This window comes from Pongo pygmaeus, chromosome 5 (genome assembly GCF_028885625.2).
Source record: "Pongo pygmaeus isolate AG05252 chromosome 5, NHGRI_mPonPyg2-v2.0_pri, whole genome shotgun sequence".
In the NCBI taxonomy this organism is placed as follows: domain Eukaryota; kingdom Metazoa; phylum Chordata; class Mammalia; order Primates; family Hominidae; genus Pongo; species Pongo pygmaeus.
Window position 1 is genome coordinate 51,275,784 of NC_072378.2, and position 21,553 is coordinate 51,297,336.

General features: G+C 43.0%; 1 protein-coding gene across 6 annotated transcripts in view; it reads left to right on the plus strand.

Moving 5' to 3' along the window:
* The first annotated feature begins 456 nt into the window (after nt 1-456).
* The window catches only part of TFAP2B (transcription factor AP-2 beta), a 31,759-nt gene continuing 10,662 nt past the window's right edge, over nt 457-21,553 (plus strand). For 2 of the 6 annotated variants that reach the window (XR_010126716.1, XM_063666264.1), the window contains exons 1-6: nt 457-749; nt 3,872-3,898; nt 5,148-5,606; nt 10,336-10,396; nt 17,773-17,992; nt 19,678-19,796. Coding sequence is in view for 5 of the 6 variants with exons in the window: in XM_063666264.1 (XP_063522334.1) it covers nt 669-749; nt 3,872-3,898; nt 5,148-5,606; nt 10,336-10,396; nt 17,773-17,992; nt 19,678-19,796 (967 nt within the window). In the remaining variant the exon portion in view is untranslated. Of the gene's footprint in view, nt 750-2,472; nt 2,498-3,202; nt 3,212-3,246; nt 3,678-3,871; nt 3,899-5,147; nt 5,607-10,335; nt 10,397-17,772; nt 17,993-19,677; nt 19,797-21,553 lie in introns of those variants that run through there. The other 4 variants (XM_063666265.1, XM_063666266.1, XM_054493026.2 and 1 more) reach the window with 4 other exon arrangements.

Sequence of the window (21,553 nt, forward strand, 5' to 3'; positions counted from 1 at the left end):
ATGGCCACCAATGGTGGCTAGCTTTTTTGTTCTATGGTGACAGAGATAAAGTTAAAAAAAAAAAAAAGTTGTGTAGCCATCAACACAGGGAGATAGTCCTTTAAATCCCCCATATCCAGCCTTTCAAAATACTCTCTTCCGGAACATACATGAATAGGAGGGAGCTTTTGTGTTTAAAAATCTTGGTAAGGGTCCCCCTTTAAAATCTACATAGAAAATAGGGGACTGATGGCCCCTGGTTTCTCATTATGAATTGCAAAAGACTTCAGTTAGTGGCTACAATGATTTGTCATTTTCGATACAGAGGTTTTAAAATGTGTATATTATATTAATCACCATGAACAACTCTTTGTTAAATGCACATTTGGAGTCTGCAGACTGTGTGACCCAGAGGTGCTTATATAACTATATGTGGGTGTCTGGGTGTAAATACGGGTTTATGATTTTTATAATATATATGTCTGTGGGTTGCATCTAACTCCTGTGTGTGCAATAATGTTTTTTGTCTTTGCTGAGGCTTACTTGTCCAGCCTATTGTTTGAGACAACAGATATAAGTTGCGATGGGAGAGGAGCGTCGGATTTGGTGTGTATCCCCCATTTCCAATTATAGATGGATCATTACAGACAGCGGAGTCCTGAGAAGCCAGACATCTGCTCCTCACATGAATGCACTCACCTCCTAGAGACCAGGCTGCCATCATGCTCTGGAAGCTCGTGGAGAATGTCAAGTACGAAGATATCTATGAGGTGAGTCGACACCCCCAGATGCATCTTAGAGCTTTGCAGATAGAGAATTTGAGCTTCTTGATACCCCAACTGATATATATTTTTAAGCTATTTACTCGATTTCCGGTCGGTTTTCTCAGCTTTCTTTAACTTTTAGAAAAGCTGGCTAGGGAAGACTTCGCTGCTCTGAAAAGGGACTTTAAGGTTGAAATCTGACAACTTTAATTTAGGAATGTTTTTATTTATTTTATTTTTCTTTCTCTTTTCCTCGCCTCCCCCCACCCCGCCCCACCCTTTTAAGCGCTGATGGGGAATGTGGTGCTACTGAATGTGGGCACGCTGTCAGAGAAAAGCGAGATTCTGATAAAGGCAGGGGCTTTTCTCGTTTTAAGTGTGGAAGAGAATTGGGTTTTCAAGCCTCATTTGTAACAGACTCGGGCTTTTAATTTTTATTTTCAATAAAATTTCTGAAATTGATAACAAATGGTTCCAGGTAGAGGACAGAGAATTAGCGGGAAAGAGGTAGATGGATGGAGATATGGATGGATAGAGCAAAATCGAAGAAGTCGTAGCAGTTTATTATTTTGTTTTCTTGTGTTTTGCTTCCTTGAGGGTCACTGCGTCTGAACAGAAATCGCAGCCGCCCCCTGTGTGGGCATCTTTCACGGAAATTTCTGCCCACGTTCAATGCGCAGGGGTCTCTAGCACTGAGGCTAGCTCAACTTTTCGGGGCAGGAGAAGTTGCGCCCAGCCCGGAGGACGCCAGCCACCTCCGGGGCCGGGACCGCGCTAGCCAAAGCCCTTTTCCGGCTCGGGCGAGGGCTGACGCGGAGGCCAGGCGGCTCCGCTGCTCGCGGGCGAGGCGGACGAGGCAAGCGAGGCGGGCGAGGCGGGCGAGGCGGGCGAGGCGCGGGGTGCGCGGCGGGCCGGGCTGGGGACCGGGAAGCCCGCGGAGCCTCGCTCTTAAGCGGAATGGTCTGGGACAGCCCCAGGTGGTTGCCAGGGGAAGGGAGGAAGGGAAGGTTCTGCTGAGACGTCGAGGGAGGAAATAAAAACTTCGGAAAGGCGACGCGGAGTTAGAAAAGGGGGGAAGTCGAGGCGGGCGAAGCGGGCCATGGAGACTGCTAAGAGGAAAAGTTGGAGAGAAAAGGAAGGAAGAGAAGCAGACTCCCGGGTGGCGGGCGCGGGCCGCTAGGTCAGATGAAAGGTGGAGGGATGCAGAGGCTCCCCAAAGAGCCGAGAAAGACACGCGACCCCTCCGCATCGGAACAGCTCCTGAAAGCCCGGCGGGGAGCCGCCTCGAAGATCCTAAAAGTGGGCGACTCACAGGCGCGGCCGGCAAGCTCCTGGGGGACTCGGGCTCCGACGAGCGCCCACAGGCAGCGCCTGGCGTCCACACCTCCTGCCCGCCCCGAATCCTAATGTTGGGCTGTGTGTATGTGTGGAGGTGTGTAGGAGAGAGAAGGAGGAGAGAAGAGAGGAGAAGGAGAAAAGCAAGAGAGAGCGCGAGAGCGCAGAGATGAGAGAGATTCGTCTTGTTGCTGAATGATGCTTGGCGTTTTCCTTTCCTCTTTGTGGTTGTGTATCGACTGTAAAGAAGAGCCGCGCCTACGCGCCTCGTGGGGATTGTTTCGGTTCGGCCTCCTTTTCTTTCCTTAACAGGCGGGATAATGGTAAAGTCGAAGGCGCTAGAACTGTCCTAAGGAATATTAGCGCCCAAAGTGGGCATGACATTAGCAAGCATGGGGCTATGGTGAAAACAGCTCAAGGTATATGCATGCAGAGGCATTTCAGTGGGTTCTAAAAAGTAACCAGGGTAACACTCGTTCTTTACAGAAAGTAAAGTAGATAAATGGAAAAGGAAGGAGGGAGAGAAGAAAAGAGGGAGGGAGAGAGGAAGAGGGAGGGGTGGAGTGGAAGGGAGGGAAGAGAGAAGAGAAAAGCGGGGAAGGAGAGAGAGAAAGAAACAGGGAGAGAGAGGGAATATTACAGGTGGTCCTGTCTGCCTAAATTTTCTGCTCAAAAAACAGAATCCGCTGCTCGGTGGAAGGAGCCTATTTAAGTCTGCACTAAGGTTGAACTTTAACAGAAATGGCAGTCAGGCCAGTTGAACGGGTTCCTGAAACATCCAAAAAGGTTTTCTGTTGCCCCTGGCTTTGCCTGGAAAGGATAAGTTTAGTGTATTTGAAGATTGATGGCGTATGTTTTAAATTGAGGTAAAAATCGCAAACTATGTGAGCACTAAACAGGAAAATGCTGCACAAGAAATGAAAAGCCTCCATCTCGCTTCTGTCCTTTAACAAATGAGCATAATCTTCCACATTTAGCAAAAGTCTGCAAAAGTCACTGTAAATAACCAGGCCCACCAATTTGCTTTTCTCTCGCCTCCAAATGATGAAGCAACCCTTTTTATTTTGTTTTTGTAATCCTCACACAAAGCACCCAGGGCGACCAAGTCCTCCGGATTAGGAAAGTCTCTCCAGGTAGGAGGACACCTCCATTCTATACAACCTCCCAGCACTGTTCTCCCTCACTGCCTTATCCAAAGGAGCAGGGGCTGCTTTACTCGTGTTCCCGGCACAGTTAATTGAAGTTCTGCCTCTTTCCTGCTAAACTTTTTCCCCAGTCTGCTTTTGCCAGCCCCCTCGTCTGATTACATCTAGTAATTCTCCACTGAATGAACGTCATTTACAATAGTAGGGGAGCTCTGCGCTCGCTGCTGCTTCACGCTCCATTTGTCCTCCATTCTCCCTTTAAAGTACTCGTGTAATATTAATAGTCATGAATATCAATTATTATGAGGCGGTGTAGGCAAGCGGAGGGAGGAAGGGGCGCCGGAGCAGTCTGAGCCCAGCTTCGGGTGGAAGAGGACTGCATCTGGAGCCCCGAAGAACGGCAGAAGAAAAGAGGCCAAAAAGACAGCAAAGAGACAGATGAATAGTTCTGTCTGTGTGTGACAGGCATCGCCAATCTTGTTGGGGTGGGGGGGGGCGGGTGTAATTTTTTTTTTTTTTTTTTTTGATGGCTTGTCCTGGAAACACATCAAGCTCAACTCCTGTGTCCAGCTCGCTTCTCTGCTGGACTCCTTGATTTTTTTTTAATCATTGTTTGATTTTGAGCAGTAACCAGGCTTTTTTTTCCAGATGTTAGTCCACACCTATTCATCCATGGTGAGTTTGGATTCACGTGTTACCAGAATTGCATGCTCCCTCCTCTCACTGTCTCTCTGTCTCTGCGTCTCTGTGTGTGTGTGTGTCTCACACTGTCTGTCTCTCTCTGTCTTCCTTTGAGCGCCTTTGGCTTGGTAATTTAGCACCATAATTGGACGAGGCTGCAGCTGCTTCTCTCTGCATTGTGTGTTCTCCGTCTGAGCTCCATGAGTCAGCTGGGAGGGGAAAGGCGGAAAAGAAAAACTTTTTATTTGCCATTGCTGTTTGGAAATTTAGGTGACTATTTCTGCAAAAAGAACCATGGGGAGTTTACCCATGGTGTTTCCAGAGAAGAGAGGGAGAAACAAAGTCCACCTCCCTCGTATACACACCTTCCCCTTCTTCTTTCACTTAGTTCACACTCCAGATAGGACTAGGAATAAGTTGTCTGGGCTTTTATTTCCCCCCACCCCAACTTTAGTTCCTTCATTTTCACACCCTGAGTATAACAGCATTAGATATAGAAAAACAGTCTTAGAAATAACTCCTGTGAACCACAACTCAACTTAATTCAACACTGGCTTAGGATATGATTTCGAATGAGATCCATTTCAATGAAACACTATTTAAGTTATTTAATTTCTCCTGGAGAGGGAGAAGTGACTGGGAACTCAGACCAGGCGGATTCCTTGGAGCTCTTGGAATGATCAGGTTGTGTGGAAAGCTCCTCCTAATCAGCCAGCTGCATTTCCAGCGAAGGCAGAACTTGGTTTTTAATCAGGGGGAGCAGCACAGCAAATACCGTGAAGTTTTATTTGTTGTGATTTGTACCTCTGGAAGAGTTAGAAAAAAGTAGTTAAAAACACCCAGAGGAGCAAACACCATATGTAAGACTCCTACAATTTTAATTAAGGCATTTAGAATCTCCCTCCATACACACTGTTCCTGTACCCCTGCCTTTTGCCTGCTTTGCACTCCCCAAAAGGTGGCTAAAATGTTATAGTTAAGTGGGTGATTCCTTTCCCATTTTCTCCCCAAGCCTGGGGTTTGAAATTGCTGAAATCATGTGGCCCTCTGAGTCAACTTGGAGGTCTAAGTTTCAGATCCTTGCTTCCCTTGTCTCGGGAAGAGCGTACAAAAGCAGGGCTTCTCCATTTGTCACTTGTATTTTTTTTTTCTTCCTCTCTGTACTCTCTGTCTCTCTCTGCCTCTGTCTCTCTTTCTCTGTCTCCTTCTCTGGCTCTCTGTCCCTTCCTCTCTCCGCTCCCAGGACCGGCACGATGGTGTCCCGAGCCACAGCTCGCGGCTCTCCCAGCTGGGCTCGGTCTCCCAAGGACCCTACTCGAGCGCCCCGCCGCTGTCCCACACCCCGTCGTCGGACTTCCAGCCGCCCTACTTCCCACCCCCCTACCAGCCGCTCCCCTACCACCAGAGCCAGGACCCCTACTCCCACGTCAACGACCCCTACTCCCTGAACCCACTGCACCAGCCCCAGCAACATCCCTGGGGGCAACGGCAGCGGCAAGAAGTGGGTTCGGAAGCCGGCTCTCTCCTGCCCCAGCCTCGGGCCGCCTTGCCCCAGCTCTCGGGCCTTGACCCCCGGAGGGACTACCACTCGGTCCGCCGGCCGGACGTGCTGCTGCATTCGGCGCACCACGGCCTGGACGCGGGCATGGGTGACAGCCTCTCACTGCACGGCCTCGGCCATCCCGGAATGGAAGACGTCCAGGTAACCACAAACAAACAAACAAAAAAGACCACGAATAAGGAATGCTTCTGGAGGGGGGGAGGGCAGGAGAGGGCAGCTCTGTCTCTTTTTGGGGAGTTTGTTCCCATGTTTAGAACAGGACTAGACAGTCATATAGAACTGTTTATGTGTGTCTGTACGTATGGCTCTATAGTGGCGATTTCCAGAGGACTAATTATGATAATCCAAACCACGAGAAATTAAATCCTGAAGAAGAAAAATAGGTATTTGCTTTGATACCTTAAGATTATTAGAATAAAGGTGAATGCTTTTGTCCTGCCTCAGCTACCATCTCCTGCATATTCTCTAATGCTTTGTGGAAGCAAGCTTGGTACCCCTTCTTTACCAACACACACGCCCCATAGTGGGGCTGTCCTGCTGACTTGGCAGGTGAAGACCTGGCTGCCTAGAGGCCAGAGCTTCAGCATGAAGGTCCAGAGGCCTCTGTATGCTCCAGAGGTTGCTGCTGGATTTGCAAAGATTTTGCTAAGCATGACAATGAGCTATGATCATCTAAGCCACGTCTTGCTTTGAATGTCTCATAAGCCACAGAGCTTTTTTCCAAGATAGAGTTGCAGTCCTCATCTGAGAAATAGAATATATGTGAAGGAGAAACTCAGAACGCCATAATTCGGGAGTCCATGATGGTAGATACCATTTTGGAAATTCTTTTCACTTTTTGGTTCATTAAGTGACTGTAGTGTAATATTCTCCACCTCCCTCTCCTGGCCTCCACCTATATTAACACTCTTCTCTCCCCACTGCCATCATCCCAGTTGAGAGGCATCACGTGTTTATTTCTTAAAACAAAAGGCTCAAAACACTCCCCCTACCCACCCACTATCCCATCTGCAGTCTACACAATGGAGCCTGGTTTGGTTGAGAATACTTGGTTAAACTAAACAAAGAAACATCAAAGAAATGATTCCTAAAAACTGTTTGGGTGATTCTGAGCAGGTCTGCTTTTTCACCCTAAGTTAAATAGTTGGCAGAAAAGATAAATATAGTTTACAGGTATGTAATTGACACTTCAGTTTCATTGGCATAGTTGTATTTATTATGCATCATTTGACATACCTCTGAAGCAAAAGAAAATAAAATGGGAAAGAGAAGACGGTGCAGGAGTCATTCTTCTGTACCTTGCTGAAAAAAAAAAAATAGTTTTAAACAGTTAAAATGTGGTGACAGCATCAAATGCTGTCTGTGTGTGGTCTATGATTGTTTATTGTTTTAAAAGAAATTCAGTTATTTATTTTTTTAAAAAAGACAGAATTACCTGATTTGTGCCTGGATTTACTGATAGTAATAAGAGTGATGATGGTTTTGTTGATTTAACTGAGCTTGACTGTTCCTGTATAGAGATATTGCTCATTTCTGAATATCATATGAGAAAGGAAGTATTTAATAGTTTTTTTTTTAATGCATTGGGGTAATATGTGTCTCGGGGGGAAAGGTTTTTAAATTAACCTTTCTGAGTATGGTTAAAAGTGCTGGATAATGAAAGTGGATCAACTCATCACCGTTACTGTTGGTGATGCTAATGCCGGCCCTGTCACCACCACCCTACAGGCCAAGTGACTCTAGCGAAGGAACTCAGAAATGTTTACCCCGAAAGGAGGAGCAGATTTCTTTAGTTAAATGTTTTTAAAGAAATAATTGAGAGAGTTTTTTTGGGTTTGGTGAAATGCAGTCTGAGAGAAAAACAGGGCCAGATCAGTGCACATTTGGGAGAATAGTCTTGTCAAAGCGTCGAAAAGGATTTAGTGTTTGTGTGAACAGAGCACCTCGGGGCCAAGTTGTTGCTGTCGGGAATACAGACCACAGAGGTGGAGAGCTGAAAGGAGAAAAGCAGCAGGCAGCACAGTGGAGCCACTTGCAGGCTTTCCACTCACCTGACCCCCACCCTGTTCCTCCCCTGCTTTATCTCATTTCATCACCTGCCGGGAGGCCCACGGGACCTTCTTGGGACGACCCCTATAGTGCAAGGGACACACCCTGCTCCTGTCCCTAGAGGGAAACAGCAAAGACAGGGATGGTCTCTGCCTCTGCGGTGATGACAGACCTCCTGAGGCCAGGGTGAAGTTGACTGATGCAGGGCAGGTGACAAAGACCAGGGGTTATGTTTCCAGGACCACAGCCTCGAATCCAAAGGCTTCCAATCATCTGCTCAACACAGAAGGATCCACTTCCGAGTTAGGGATCTGGGGTGCACGGGCTAAAGTTACACAAGCAGGTTGGGATTTCAACGCTCTCCCTGCAGCTATCGAATGGGTGGCCTGCACTGGTCCAGTCTTTAAAAGGACCAGAGAGTATCTAGGCCTGGACCTTAAAGTCACTTGTTCCGATCTCAAGGACCTCGTATGTGTTCCAGATCCCCCTGAGCCAGGGAGCTGGCAGACCCTGAGGGTGCTGCCCTGCCTATGGGTCGAGGGTTTTGTTGTGTGACCCAGATGCACCACACTCAGGGCCACAGCCCCCACCATGAAAGAAGAGAAAGAGGAGAGCTAATTAACCAAATGCTTCTAATATTTTTTTAAATGAAACTATAAAACCCTGTCAATTTCTATTTCAATTTACTCGCAGGGGCTATTAAACTAGCAAATCGCTGTTTGGGTTCTGGGTATGCTACATTTCACCCATTGTGCATGCGCGCGTGTGTGTGCGTGTGTGTGTGTGTGTGTGTGTCTGTGTCTGTGTGTCTGGTTGGGGAGGGGGCTACAAGTGTTAAAAACTCAGGAAAACACCTACAGAGAGAGAGACAGAGGGAGTGAAATGACACCTAGTTTGGGATTTGTTTAGTTGCCATGTACACCTCTTTTCTTCTTCCCACCTTTGCTCTCTTACCTCCCATCACCTCTACCACCCATGAATATAAACATATAAGGATGTTAAGTCAACTCCCCCCAAACACATACACACACTCAAACACACCCGAGTGTCTTAAAGCAACCCCTGGTATCACTTTTAACTAAAGAAGTCTAGTAATTACGAGTCTGAGTTGTTTTTCTGCGCTTCCGCATGCAGTCCTAATTAAATCTTTACGATCCTCCCTGTGACGATTAAGCGCCAGCATGCTGCGTGAATATCCTGTACAAAAACCCAGCAGGCAGCCGTAATTAGATAGAAAATCAGACAAGAGCCTTCTCATTAACTACCACAACTACCCCATGTAGCTGATGAGGCGTTTATACATATTTACGTACAACAGTGAGGGTAAGGTGTGAGGGCTCCCGGGTCCAGGCCAGTGTAAGTCAGGGTCTGGCTGCCCAAGGCACAGGAGAATATTTCTGTCCTGCCTGGACACATTGTCACTGTATACACATGACCACAGAAAGGTGTGAATCGTGTGTGTTTGTGTGTGGCAGGGTCCCCTGAGGAGTTATGAAAAAGTTACATGAAATATTTTTAAAACACCTTTTTACTGTTTCTTGTGCATGGCATGTTGCAGCAAGGATAACAATTCCTATGGAGAATAACAATTTTGCTCACCTTTCTGAGAACAAAAGAGTGACTATTAAAAATGAAAAGAAACAAATTAACGTGCCCCCCTGTATGATTAGATCATCTCATTTCTAAAGTTTTGCTTGTTTGGGGTAGACAGTCTTTCTCTTGTGATGAACTCACACTGTGAGGATGCAGCATGAGTCGGTGTGAATGCTGTGAAAACAGCTCCTCACTCTCAAGCCCTTTGCTTTTTACTTCTCGGTAAAGTGGGTAACAATTTGGTCTCAACTTAGGTTTTGAAGGGTTAAGAAAGTAGTTGTAGATTTTAGAAAGACCGAGCATTTATTTTCTTGGTGGGGAGAGAAAGGGAATCTACTGCTTTTGGACGCCCTGGGATGCACAGCCAGAACTGTTCATGTGTATTCTGACAGTAAGAAACTTGCTTCAACAGCTATTTCCTCTCAGAAGTGCTACCAGTGCTCAGAGTTGAAACTTTCCTTCTCTGGAATGAAACTGTGGCACAGAAGATGAACATTCCTTGCGATTACCTAAGTGCTGACTGGGAGGATCTAGACCTTTGTGTGTGTCTGCTTGTCTGTAGTTACTGCCTTCCTAACAGGTGTGCTCCTTGCTGGGAAGCAGCATCAGCAGGACTGGGAGGAAGGGTAAATTGTGAAGGTTCCTCCAAGATACTGTCATTGTGCAGCAAGAAGCTCATAGTTTACAGGAACGTGTATGGGCTGTAATGGGTGTGCAGTCCTAGAGGCTTGCAAACATGTTCCTATGTGTTGCTGTTTGCATTCCATTCCAAATTGCTCAGACTTTAATTAAAATCCCACAATGTAAACTATTATGTATTTGTAAAATGGCTCTGGGGTTAAGATGCACTGGGATAGAATGGAAAACACAAATTGCTCTTACTAATATTGGTGAAAATCTGTCAGCTGTTGCCAAATTTTTACAATTCATAAGAGCAAATAATATAAAGGTTTATCTGTCTAATATCTATGTTTTATATAATAACTAAACCAATGTTGCATCCCAGATGTCTCTCAAAGTTTTCTTTCTCCACTTCTTCCATTGGAAAAATTTATAATTTGAGTAAATTTCATTTCTATGTCGATTTGGAGGTAGTAATAATAATAAAACAGCCCTTTGTGAATTAATATAAATGGAAATAACAAACTCCAGTTTGGAATAACATGATTTATGTGTGCAATTCTTTAATGTCCTGTCAATTTGAATAGTGATGTTTTTATATTCACAGTCAGTTGAAGATGCCAATAACAGCGGCATGAATCTATTGGACCAGTCTGTCATTAAAAAAGGTATGGATAATTCCCCCAAAAAGTAAGCAAAGTTTTCTCATGCATTAACGTCTTTATGATGAGTTTTCACTTTGGGGGAATTCATTATTTGACAAGACATAAATGTTTGTTCACAATCATAGGACAATGGCTGTCAGATTAGGGGAAGGGCATGTTGGGAAGACGGAAGTTGAGCAAGGGAGAATGAAAACCTCAGACACAAATTCAGACGAGTGAGACAGACTGTTGCAATTTTTCTCATGGCATATTTGGTAGCCATTCTCGATACATCTTAAATAATTGAGCTATCATCATGTGTGGAATTGGCTGGTAAACACTGATTTCAAGAAGGTGCTACAATTATTTCAATGATAACTGGAGTTTGCTGAGTTAAATCCTATGTTGTTGAGATAGCTCTTTCTTCGTTTTGTATTTGATTTTTTTGGTGATAATTTTGTTCCCAGTTCTCTATGTTTTATGAGTTGTTTTTACTGTCTTTATTTATTTTTTCATTGTGCCAAATGTGTTGCTAAATATGCGCATCCTGAGAAGCTGAGACAGCCTATGCACATTTCTAAATCTTCCTACATATGCATTCATGATTTAGTGTGACTGTGGAATCACCCCATACTGTTAAAGGGCATGTGATATTAACAAATGTTTGCAGTCTCTTGTACAGCTGTAAGCAAAATAATTAACTAATTAAACTAATTAAATGTAATTACAATAACTCATTTTGGGCGTATTGCAGCTGCTTAATTTTTTCTCCTTTTCTCTGACAGTCACTGAGAGAATGCCTGGCGATTAGTGTAGCTGCTGAAAGGCCTGAATGTCACTCACATGCCACAAATTTAGGAGCTTAAATGTGTAAACAGTGCAATCTTTAATTATCACAGGAACTGGCATTTGAAGATACAATTTTAATACTGTAACCCTTTCTTATGGATGTTGAAGAAATTCTGTCCCTATATTTAGTGTCAACAATCCCCAGCTTTCAATCATTTATGATTCACTTGAGCCACTTGACATTCAACACAAACAATTAAAAGAAAAAATGCTTTGGGAAGTAATTCATCCAGACTCAAATGGGATAGTAGGAGGGTTGTGGAATAAGGATTCCAAACAGGGTGAGGTATTCTAAATTGTCTTATTTTACAAAGGCAGGAAGAGTAGCTTTGAAAGGTGGGTGGGGGAAGCTGTACTTGCAATGATGCCATTTGGTCTTGGAATGAATATCCTAAAGTATAGTAAGGTTTGGGGCATAACTATTTATTTTAGTGGTTGCTTCAAACATCTCTCTCTCTCTCTCGTCTTTAAATAATATTGTTTTGGCTTTTAATGCCAGCTTTTGGGTTTGCTAGGATACCCAGGCTTGGTGCTTAAATTTGCAACTACGCTGACTGACAGCTCACTTTTCCCGTTTTCTCTTGGGTCTCCTCTTTTGGTTAATTGCTGGTTGATTAGGGTGGGGTCGGGGAGGAGCTTCTCCATTGGCTTTTTTCGGTTTGTTTTAGTTCCTCCTCCCTTTTCATGGAAAGCTAGAACCACTTAGCTCAGGGTTCTGTATCCTAGCAACATCATTTGGGCTGGCAGGGGAACATGCCCAACAGATGACCAATCAGAAATGTTATTAATAGCCGGTCCAATAAAAATATTTGTAACTTAGCTTGCCTAGCAAAACAGAGCTGAAGATTTTCTTAGATGTGGGATGCTTTGGTTTCAGAGCTTGTATATGTTTGTCAGCGAAATGTGAATATTTATGTGCAAGGTTGTCTCCAGGAATAAGAAAAGGAGAATAATGACTAAAGTTGATGGTTCTGTTTTTGGAAACAGAAGAGTACATTTTATGTCCCCCCAAATGTACAGCTTTTTAAAAAATGTGCTGCTTAAAATATTTAAGTAGCATCCCAGTTACTTTAATTGATTCAGGGGGTGTGGTATGAATATGATGAAATGGTAGGTCAATTGCATTATTTAGTGTTTGACATATTTGCTTTATTACATGAAGAACAGATCCTATGTCTTTTTTCTTTAGAGAGTCATAGGCAAAATAAGAATACGAGGTTGATTTACTTTTCTAACTCACTATAAGCCACTTAAAGTTGTGGTGGGTTCATTAGCCCCTTCCCTGCACCCTAGTCTCTTTGTCACCATCTCCCCAATTATGAGAGATGTTTCCAAGAGATTAATTTTGTAAAAGAGGTGAGAAAGTCTTGTGAACTAAATATTCTAAATTTCAACACCTGGAAGAAGGCTTAGTTTCTTAATATATTTTCTAATGGGCTTTTAGGCAGATAAAAAAAATTCTACCTCATTAGTAAAAGATTGGGAAGTGGTCTAGGTTTGGGGGTCTCTGACTCTGTGTTTATGAAGCTAGAAGACTTAGGCATAAATGATACATGTCTCTATCTCTATGTCTCTTTCTCCAGTTACGGTAAGGCCCCTTCTAAAATTTAACCAGTCTAATTTTTCACCTGTGTTTATGTCACCCCATAGATTATGGGCTCCCTCTCTTGTTATGTTTGCTATCTGGGCTTAGCTGACATTTCTGAAGTAATTTAGTTAAGAGGAAATGAGTTGTTCCCAGTAGAGAGAGCAAATGAGTGGAGTGAAGGTAGCCAGCGTGATAAATGGCTCTTTCATTTGAAGATCTCCAGAGCTCGTTTACGGCTAATTTTCTGTATTGGCCCCCTTTGAGCTATTAATGCAATCGGCAGGGACCGTGGCCCCTCTCCTCTTAGCTGCCCCATTAGAGCTCCCATTAAGCTGCCTAGTCTCAACTCCATGGCGGGGGTGGGCGGGGGGAGTAATGAAAGGTGCTTTTTAAACTCTCCTAATCTAAACCGGCAGAGGGTGGTTAATACGATTTGAAGGGGGCTGGTCAATGAGCAATCAATAAAGTAATAATGAGAAGGATTCGGTACATTAACAGTCTAAAAATCCAACGAGACATTAAAAAATCATTCTTAACTCTCAGTTCCATTAAGATTAGAAATCTGGGGGGAGGAAGAGGGTGTATCCAGCTAATGAAAATGATCACTGCCACCATCATGTTGCTTAACTCAAAAAAAGGCTCACCTAAACTTTAAGAAAAAGTTTTTGGTGCAATAAGAGGGCAATATGCAATCTGTTTAACACCTTAGACAGCAGAAAATATGCTGGGATTTCTTGGAAAGGCTAGCGTGGCTGGAATCCAAGGTTCAAATGTTGTGACTGTGGGGCATTTTCATTGGTCTTAGGGATATCCTGTTTGGTTAGTTTCAGTTCAATCTCCATTCTCTCCCATTTTCTTTCTCGTTAGTTCTGGCCCCTTCCCCACATAAACACTTTGATTGGTGTGGATTTTCTTTCACGGGAAATAAAGAAATTGCCAAATTTCTATTACAATTGATTCTGTTGGGATTCTTCTGACCTAGAAGGTAAAATGCTCTGAAAGTCTGTCAGAGTCTCTGAACAGTATGAGTTTCCTCTCAAAAGGAAGAAGTTCCCATTTCCAGGTTGGACTTGGATCCCAATAGCTATTTATCACCTAGAGACCCTGAGAAACACTGCAGCCACTCTTTCAAAGTCAGGCAGGTTAGACATTCTTCTTCAACACTCCAAGTGCTGAAACTGAGAGAGACAATAAATGACTTTCTCAAGGTCCTATACACCATGTAAGTGATGAGACCCAACTCAGTTTCCAGCCTTTTAGCCTTTTAGACTCTGTCCCTATAAGATGCCAATACTGGATGTTTGAGTTTTTTAATATCCCTGCTTTATTTGTGGAAATTATTTAATTTTTTTTCCCACAATTTCAGTCCCCACACTTATACATGCACTATAGTTGTGGAATAAAATTTTACACTCAGGTACATGAGGAAGTGTTTAGATCTGAGGAAAGAGTGCTTTGCTGGTGAGAAAAAGAGTGCTAACTTTTAGGGGCCACTTTGAGTCAATGCTAAGCCTCCTGGTTGTTTCCCAATATCATTTACATTTTAGGTCAAGAGTGCCTTTCGAAGGGACTTACCCCATGAATCTATAAGATAGGTTCATTTCTTCCCTTCTCCTCACCAGCAGATCGAATCAAACACAAAGTTCTCAAAACTATAATTTCACACTTAAGTTTAAAGAGTAGAGATTAAAAGCTAGCCTATTAACACTTTAGCTCTTCTATAGTCCACTAATGAATAATATTTTCTCTAATCATTTTTCTTTCCTCTCTCTTAAATAAAACTCCAGCCATGTTAATGAAATATTGATCTGTTTTTAGCCTTTTTTTTTTTACTTCTCCTCAGCATAATGCAGCAAAAAAGAGAGGAGAATGAGTTTTGTGGGTGTTACATCCAGAACTTGGCCTTGACACCCAACTGGGAACTGAAGAGGAAAAAAACACTTTTAATGTATGCACAGAAAATTGTAAACATGTAAAGAACTGAAAGCTTCATGCTGAGTTTTGCCATGCCCCATTTCCTTACTATTTCCTGCTGTCGTTTTAAACCTATCTCAGTCATCTCTGGGTTCCATGAGCAGGAACAGTGTGCTCATAATTACTAACAAATCAACCAGGCCCTGTTGAGCTCTGGGTTTATTGATAAACTGGAAGAAAGCAGAAGGGAAAAGACAAAGAAAGTAAAATATGGGGTTAATCAGGTGAGCTAAGCAGGTGTGAAAGTGGAAGGGAAAGTAGATGATGATGGAGTTATGGACCTAAAGGAAAGTTGGGACAAGAAATGTGTCAGATCTAGTCTAGTGGACCAATACTAAGGAGAGAGGTTTAGAACATGAGGATAGGAGGCTGGGAACACAATTGTGATACTTAAATTAGAAAATGGAAATATAGTCCAAAGCACATCTTCTGACATTGTCCATGCTTTGACTGGAGGGGGTAAAAACAAAAACAAAAACAGAAACCTTCCCAGAGAGGGCAGTATACTGACAGAAGCTGATTGGATTGGGGGTACGCAGGTGATGATGTATATGCAGAAAGGTACTCAACCCATGGCAGGGAGCAATATACATTCCTCAAAGGAAATAGCTGTTGGGTGAATCAGGCAATTAACAATAGTGAAATTACAGGGTGGTTTATAACATTTCTTTAAAGGCCTGGCTTTTCCAGAGGTTTAGCTTCTGGGACAGGGAGAAGCAGGTAAGATTCCAATACTCAGTGGGTATTTGGTTATCCACGGTAGGAAGCAGGAACTGAATTTAGTACTTTCAGCTTAGTGGAGTTGGTTGTTATTTAAAAAAATATTCTAAATAGTATTTAGAGATAAATATGTTGCTGAGTATAGAGGTGAGATTTTTATATAATTTATTTCTATAATTCATATCATGTTAAAATTACAAAGGGCCATCTATATTTTGGAAAATAAGTTTTTCCAAGTTTTCATAATGCCAACCCCCATGATTGTCAATTATTTGTTTATAATGCCTTCACTATGAGTCTGAATTATGGAAATCAGCACTGTTGTGAAGAATAAGATAGATTGAAATAGATGCCCCCACCAATCACCTGTCTATTAAGTGACTTTAACTTCACATCTTACTCAAATCTGATTAACATTCACACTTCAATTTTTCATTGATTCATTCTTAAATGGGAAGCAGATTCACTGATGAGAAAATGAGGGAAATCAAAAAGAAGGAACACTTCTCTATATCCCCTGTCCCCACCCCATGACAGTGCAGAATATTTACTCTGTTGCCAACATCATTCATCCATCTGGGACAAGGTCTTGGGCTCTGTGGACAGATCCATAGATCCTAAAATGCTTACCAGGTAGTAGCAGAAGGGAATGCTTTAGTCTCCTCATCCACTCTTGTAATAAAGCTCTTTTCCACAAGGTGTTTGTAAAGGATCTAATGAAATTCATAGTAAATAAAAGATTTGGGACCCACCTGGTTTTTAGGAGTCTCTAAACAACTATGGAGGTTTGTATACTGGAATCTGTGGTAGAGAGAATAAACTGTTAGAGAAATACACAGTATTGGTTAGTCTGTTCCACAGAAGGGAGGTTACGCATCTTGTTTGATATATAGGGTTCTAGGCTCCAGATGACAGAAACAGCATATCTTTCCCCCAAAACAATTACAAAGTGAGATAGACTTTATCAAATAGGTAGGGTTGGAAACCTCTTTTTTCACACCAGATGCATGTTTCCATAGATTTTTTGGACTGGTGATCGACGAATACCATGAAGATTTGGAGGCCTCATATCCCAGTGGAAGAAGCAGAGTTATAGGGGAAGTCAGGAGGTATAGTCACCTGTTCAGGGGCCTGTAAAACCTATGTAAAGAAAATGGGCTTAAGCAGTGAAGTCCAAGGGACAATACTGCCAGGGAACTGGGAGATTGACTGTTCCTCATTCCCAGCCTTCTGATTCCACTGAGCCTAGCCTCTTTCTGACATGCGGATGACACTGAAACACAATTAAGCAGAAACACAGGCTGGAAAGGCTGAATGCACCAGGGTAGCAATGGCAACCAGCTGTCAACTCTTATTAACTTCCGCATAAAACATACCTTGAGTGCGGTTTGTTATCAATTACTTGCCGAAAAGAAACAACTGGGGCAAGGCAAGACTGCCGCTCATATGAATTAGAGTGATTGGTTGATTGATCAGGGCACCTGTTGTAAATCATAACTGTTCCAAACAATCACTAGCCGGTGCTTTAATTTGTAAACAAAATTCATGTCACTGCAGAATTGCTTTCACTGAAGATGAGCATTTGGGTTCCTTTCTAAATGAATCTGTTGTTATTATGTAGGGAAGAATGCGGCCCACTTTAAAGAGATGAGCAGCTCTTTTGGGCCCAGCTCCCCAGCTCAATGGTATTATTTGTCTGTTCTTGGGCATAGTATCTGATGGGGTCCACCCTCATTATGCTTTCTAGTGATGACCATAGATCTGGGTCCAACAGGAAAGGAGGAAGGGGTTTCCATTGGAATTACCATTTTATATCACTGCATGGTGATAATCACTGTCAGGCTTCAGCACCAAATGAGATAGGCATTATTATCCTCAGGAGACAGATAAGGAAACTGAGGAGGTTCAGACAGAGTCAATCAGGTGTCTAAGGTCACAGAGTTAGCACACGATGGAATAAGATTTGCCTGGTTCCCAGCACAGTCCAAACTCTGGGTTGTTTGATTTCTTGATTTGGGTAGTGAGCAGGACTGTAGCAAATGACACTTATATGTCTACACACGAAGTACGTTTCCAGAGGAGGTATGGCTTTGCCGTCTGTTTGTTTACAGCGCTCTGAACGCACTGCAGCCCCACTGGAACAAACACTTCCTCCCTCAGCTTTCCACTTGGTGTCTGTCCTGTGGCCTCACACAGAGACACATTCTATCAGCCGGTCACTAGGATCGAAACTTGGTCACCTTTATGGCAATTTTTTCTCTCTTTCTAGTTCCAGTTCCTCCCAAATCGGTGACTTCTCTAATGATGAATAAAGACGGCTTCCTGGGAGGCATGTCTGTCAACACCGGCGAGGTGTTTTGCTCTGTCCCAGGCCGTTTGTCTCTGCTCAGTTCAACTTCGAAGTACAAAGTAACTGTGGGAGAAGTTCAGAGACGGCTGTCGCCCCCTGAATGCCTCAATGCATCTCTCCTCGGCGGAGTCCTCAGAAGGTAACCCCACCACGAAAAACAAAAACAAAACAAAAAACAAAAACCCACCAGTTTTTATTTATTGGACAGTGAGGAGAAGGTTCCAGCAAAACCCAATCTGCAGTCTGACACAGTTGCCTAGCAACCGGGTGGCCCGAGAATTGCTTTCGCGAAGCTCTTGCCAGGATCCCCGGCCGCCACGTGCTCGTCCACAAACTCTGGTGCCCTTGCACCCAGGCCTGCCCGCACCGCGCACGTCCTACCGCAGATTTTGCCGCCCTGGGAATCTTTCACTTTCCTGGCCCTGCCCCTGGCGCCTCTCTTCCTCTCATCCCTAGAACATCTCAGGGGGCATTCTCCAGCCTGAGTACAACGAGGAACTAATACCCCCCGCCCACCCCAAAAAAAACCCATAAGTTTCATGAAGCAACTCTCTTCATACCTTCAGTGTACTCTTTCTCTTTTATTGCATGTTTTAAATGCAGTTGGCACCCAGTGAAATTGGTCTTTCAACCTGCTGATGCACTGTAACCCAGTTTGATAAAGTCTTTTTCTAAATTTGTGACATCCCTCCTTCAATAACACCACCACCAATAATAGCAATAATACCACTTTAGAAGTATTTATAGGTATTCCTGGGAGCCATTCAGGTGCTTCACAGTATTCCACAGCCCAGAGACTGACTTCTCCTCGTGGAAATGGGAGAGAATATGGCCTTTATCTTAAGATGCAATGCCTCCCTTGAAGTCCCTGCCAATGCCTGAACACTTTGGCAGTGTCCCTGATATGAAAGTGACTTTGTATGAGACAAAACTTTCCAAGATAACCGGTTTTGGGGGTTGACAGTCCTTTTCTTTCCTAAAAGTGACTGTATGAATTGTACAGCAAAAGAGATTACAGTAACTGAGGATTTTTACTTGTACTTTTGTCCATACTTTAGCACATACAAGGAGAATCTTGGGAGAAATTAAGGGTGTGACCCAGGAACTTTCTCATTTTGAATCCTCTTGCTCTGCCCTCCTTTGATTCAGTTTTCAAGTGAGTGCTTTGAGCCTTAGCGTGTGGAAGTATTCAATCACCCCCTGAACATTAAGCCTGTATATATAAATTTGCTGAGATGAAGTAAAATAATCAATATAAAGTGCTTATCACATAACTACACTTCCAAAAGTGTTAGTTTTACTGTTATTATGATCATCACCATTTCTATTTCAGTCTGCCCTCTCCTTTTAACATAACACCATATACAGCAACTCTTGACCCCTTCCTCACAAAGCCCACCTGTTGCAGCAAGTGCGCTCTCCTCTCTAAGCCACCTGGCTCTTTCCCTCTTTCCAGCAAGGTTGTGCTTGCTCAGTTTCTGCTCACCTCACTGACTCCATGACAAGGAAGGAACATGCACGTGTGTGTGCAGCTACTACCTTCTCTAGACCCATAACCTACACCTAATTGTTCCCATCTGGTATCCTTTTTTTTTCTTTTCTCACAAGATAAAAAAAGAAAACTCAGTTAAAAAAATTCTCTGTATTGCAGAAATTAAGCAAACCTCAGCAAACTATCGGCAAATAACCAAAAGGAAGGGGGAAAAATGTGCTAACCTCAAATTAAAACCTCTTCAAGCTCCACTGGGCTTTAGATTGCTAAGTCTAAACTTTGTTTCAGGAACACTCTAAGGTTAATCAGAATGTTAATTCTTGCAATTTCAGAGCCAAATCGAAAAATGGGGGGAGATCTTTGCGAGAAAGGCTAGAAAAAATCGGTTTGAATTTACCCGCGGGCAGGCGCAAAGCAGCAAATGTCACGTTACTCACCTCCCTGGTGGAAGGTAAGCAAGACGTGTGGCCATTTCACGAAGTGGCTGAGCTTAACTGTCGGCTGGAGGCTGACATTTTACACATTTCATGATTAACTGGAAATCATTGTGATTGTTGTGCTCTTATGAGCTGGATGTCAAGCGGCTGCTTGAGAGAGGTTCAAAGGTCCTTTTACTTAGAGGAAGCCAGCAGTTGTAGACAGGGCAAGGGAAGTATTCCAGGGTTCCTATGCTCTGAAAAGTGCTCTGGTCCAGCCTCCAAGACAAAGCAGGGGTCACTTCTGCTGTCACGTGCAGGACATCCTCTATGTGAACTCTTGCAAGAGTAATTCTTTAAGCAATAATTCATTCTATACCCCTTCACCTTGCCAGATTTGAATTGTCAGTAGTAGAAAACACATTGCATTCATGACCCCTAATGGTTATTTTAAAACTTTTGTCACTCCTAGGGCCAAATCTGCAGATTACCTGGGACATGTTCTTATTGAAATATTGATAGCTTAGTAAGGCCAATGATAGCTAGGGGAAGATTGGGAAGGAGGGGTGAAGAAATATGTAGGGGAGTCCGGTATTATCTTCAATGTGGATTCATCAATTGTGAATTAAAGGGTGATAATTGCAATAAGCACCTTATAATTTGCTCATCAGTTTGGGTTTGGGGATGATATTTATGGTATGTAATAAACAAAATCATCTACACAGTCTAGAACAAGAGGACCTGCAGTTGAATTTGTGGGAAATAATATGAAATACAGTCAGATGGTCCTAATGGAGGAAGATGCAGAATTTTCTCTAGTATCTAGCTTGTAGGTCTTGTGTTTTAATTCCATTTGTATGGGTGTAATATTATGACGCTCCTGTAGAGAGTTGGTTTTAGAAGATGGACTATTAAAATATTTAAGCAGCAACCATTAATCATCACAGTTACAGACCTTACACTTGGCCATTTTTAAGGCAAAGTTGCTTGGCCCGAACACCCTCCAGAGGCAGGAATCACTAAAATTTCCAGACCACACTTACTAGTGGTTGACTCTCAGCCTGGAAGTTTCACATTTTACCCTTCAGGGAATTGCCAATATCGTAGTCCTCATTTTGAAAAGCAATCAGGGTAACCTTAGCTCAAGACAGGGATTTTAGTGGAGAAGGGAGGAAACTGGAAACCCCACTAAAATTCCAATATTTGTTTGGCAGTTTTTGATTTTGTGACTCCTTGTAAGCACCATGCCTGAAGTCTTTTGTTGTTATGATAATAATGATTAAAAGTAAGTCATCCTCCTTAAAAATAATGTAGCTATGGGGTATTTCAACATATCTGTTTTTCATGTATGGAATCTTTCCTTGAACCCCAAAAGGTTGTATTTAAAGGGTAATAATGCTTTACTTGAAAGGGGCTTTCACATAAGCTGAGTAATACCTTAGATACCCCAGTTTTCTGTAGCTGCTGTGTCATCTTTGTACAGTGAAAAGTCCTGAAGTAGGAGGATGATGACAGGAACCTCTGAAGGGGAGAAATCTGAAACTTGACTAGCAGGAAAAGTGACAAGGAGAACTATTATTTCATTGCAGATAGAAATACCCTTTCCATATACATTTTACATGTAGTCTTTAATATATGTGGACATATATACAATGGGCTTGTTTTTATATATTTGTTGGAATACAATTGTAGCAAGATGATGGTGACTTTTAAATTTTTTTTAAAGCAAGTGTGACAGATGCTTTAAAAAGAAAGAGGAATCTGGCTTAAATGTCCAGCCAAATGTCCAAAT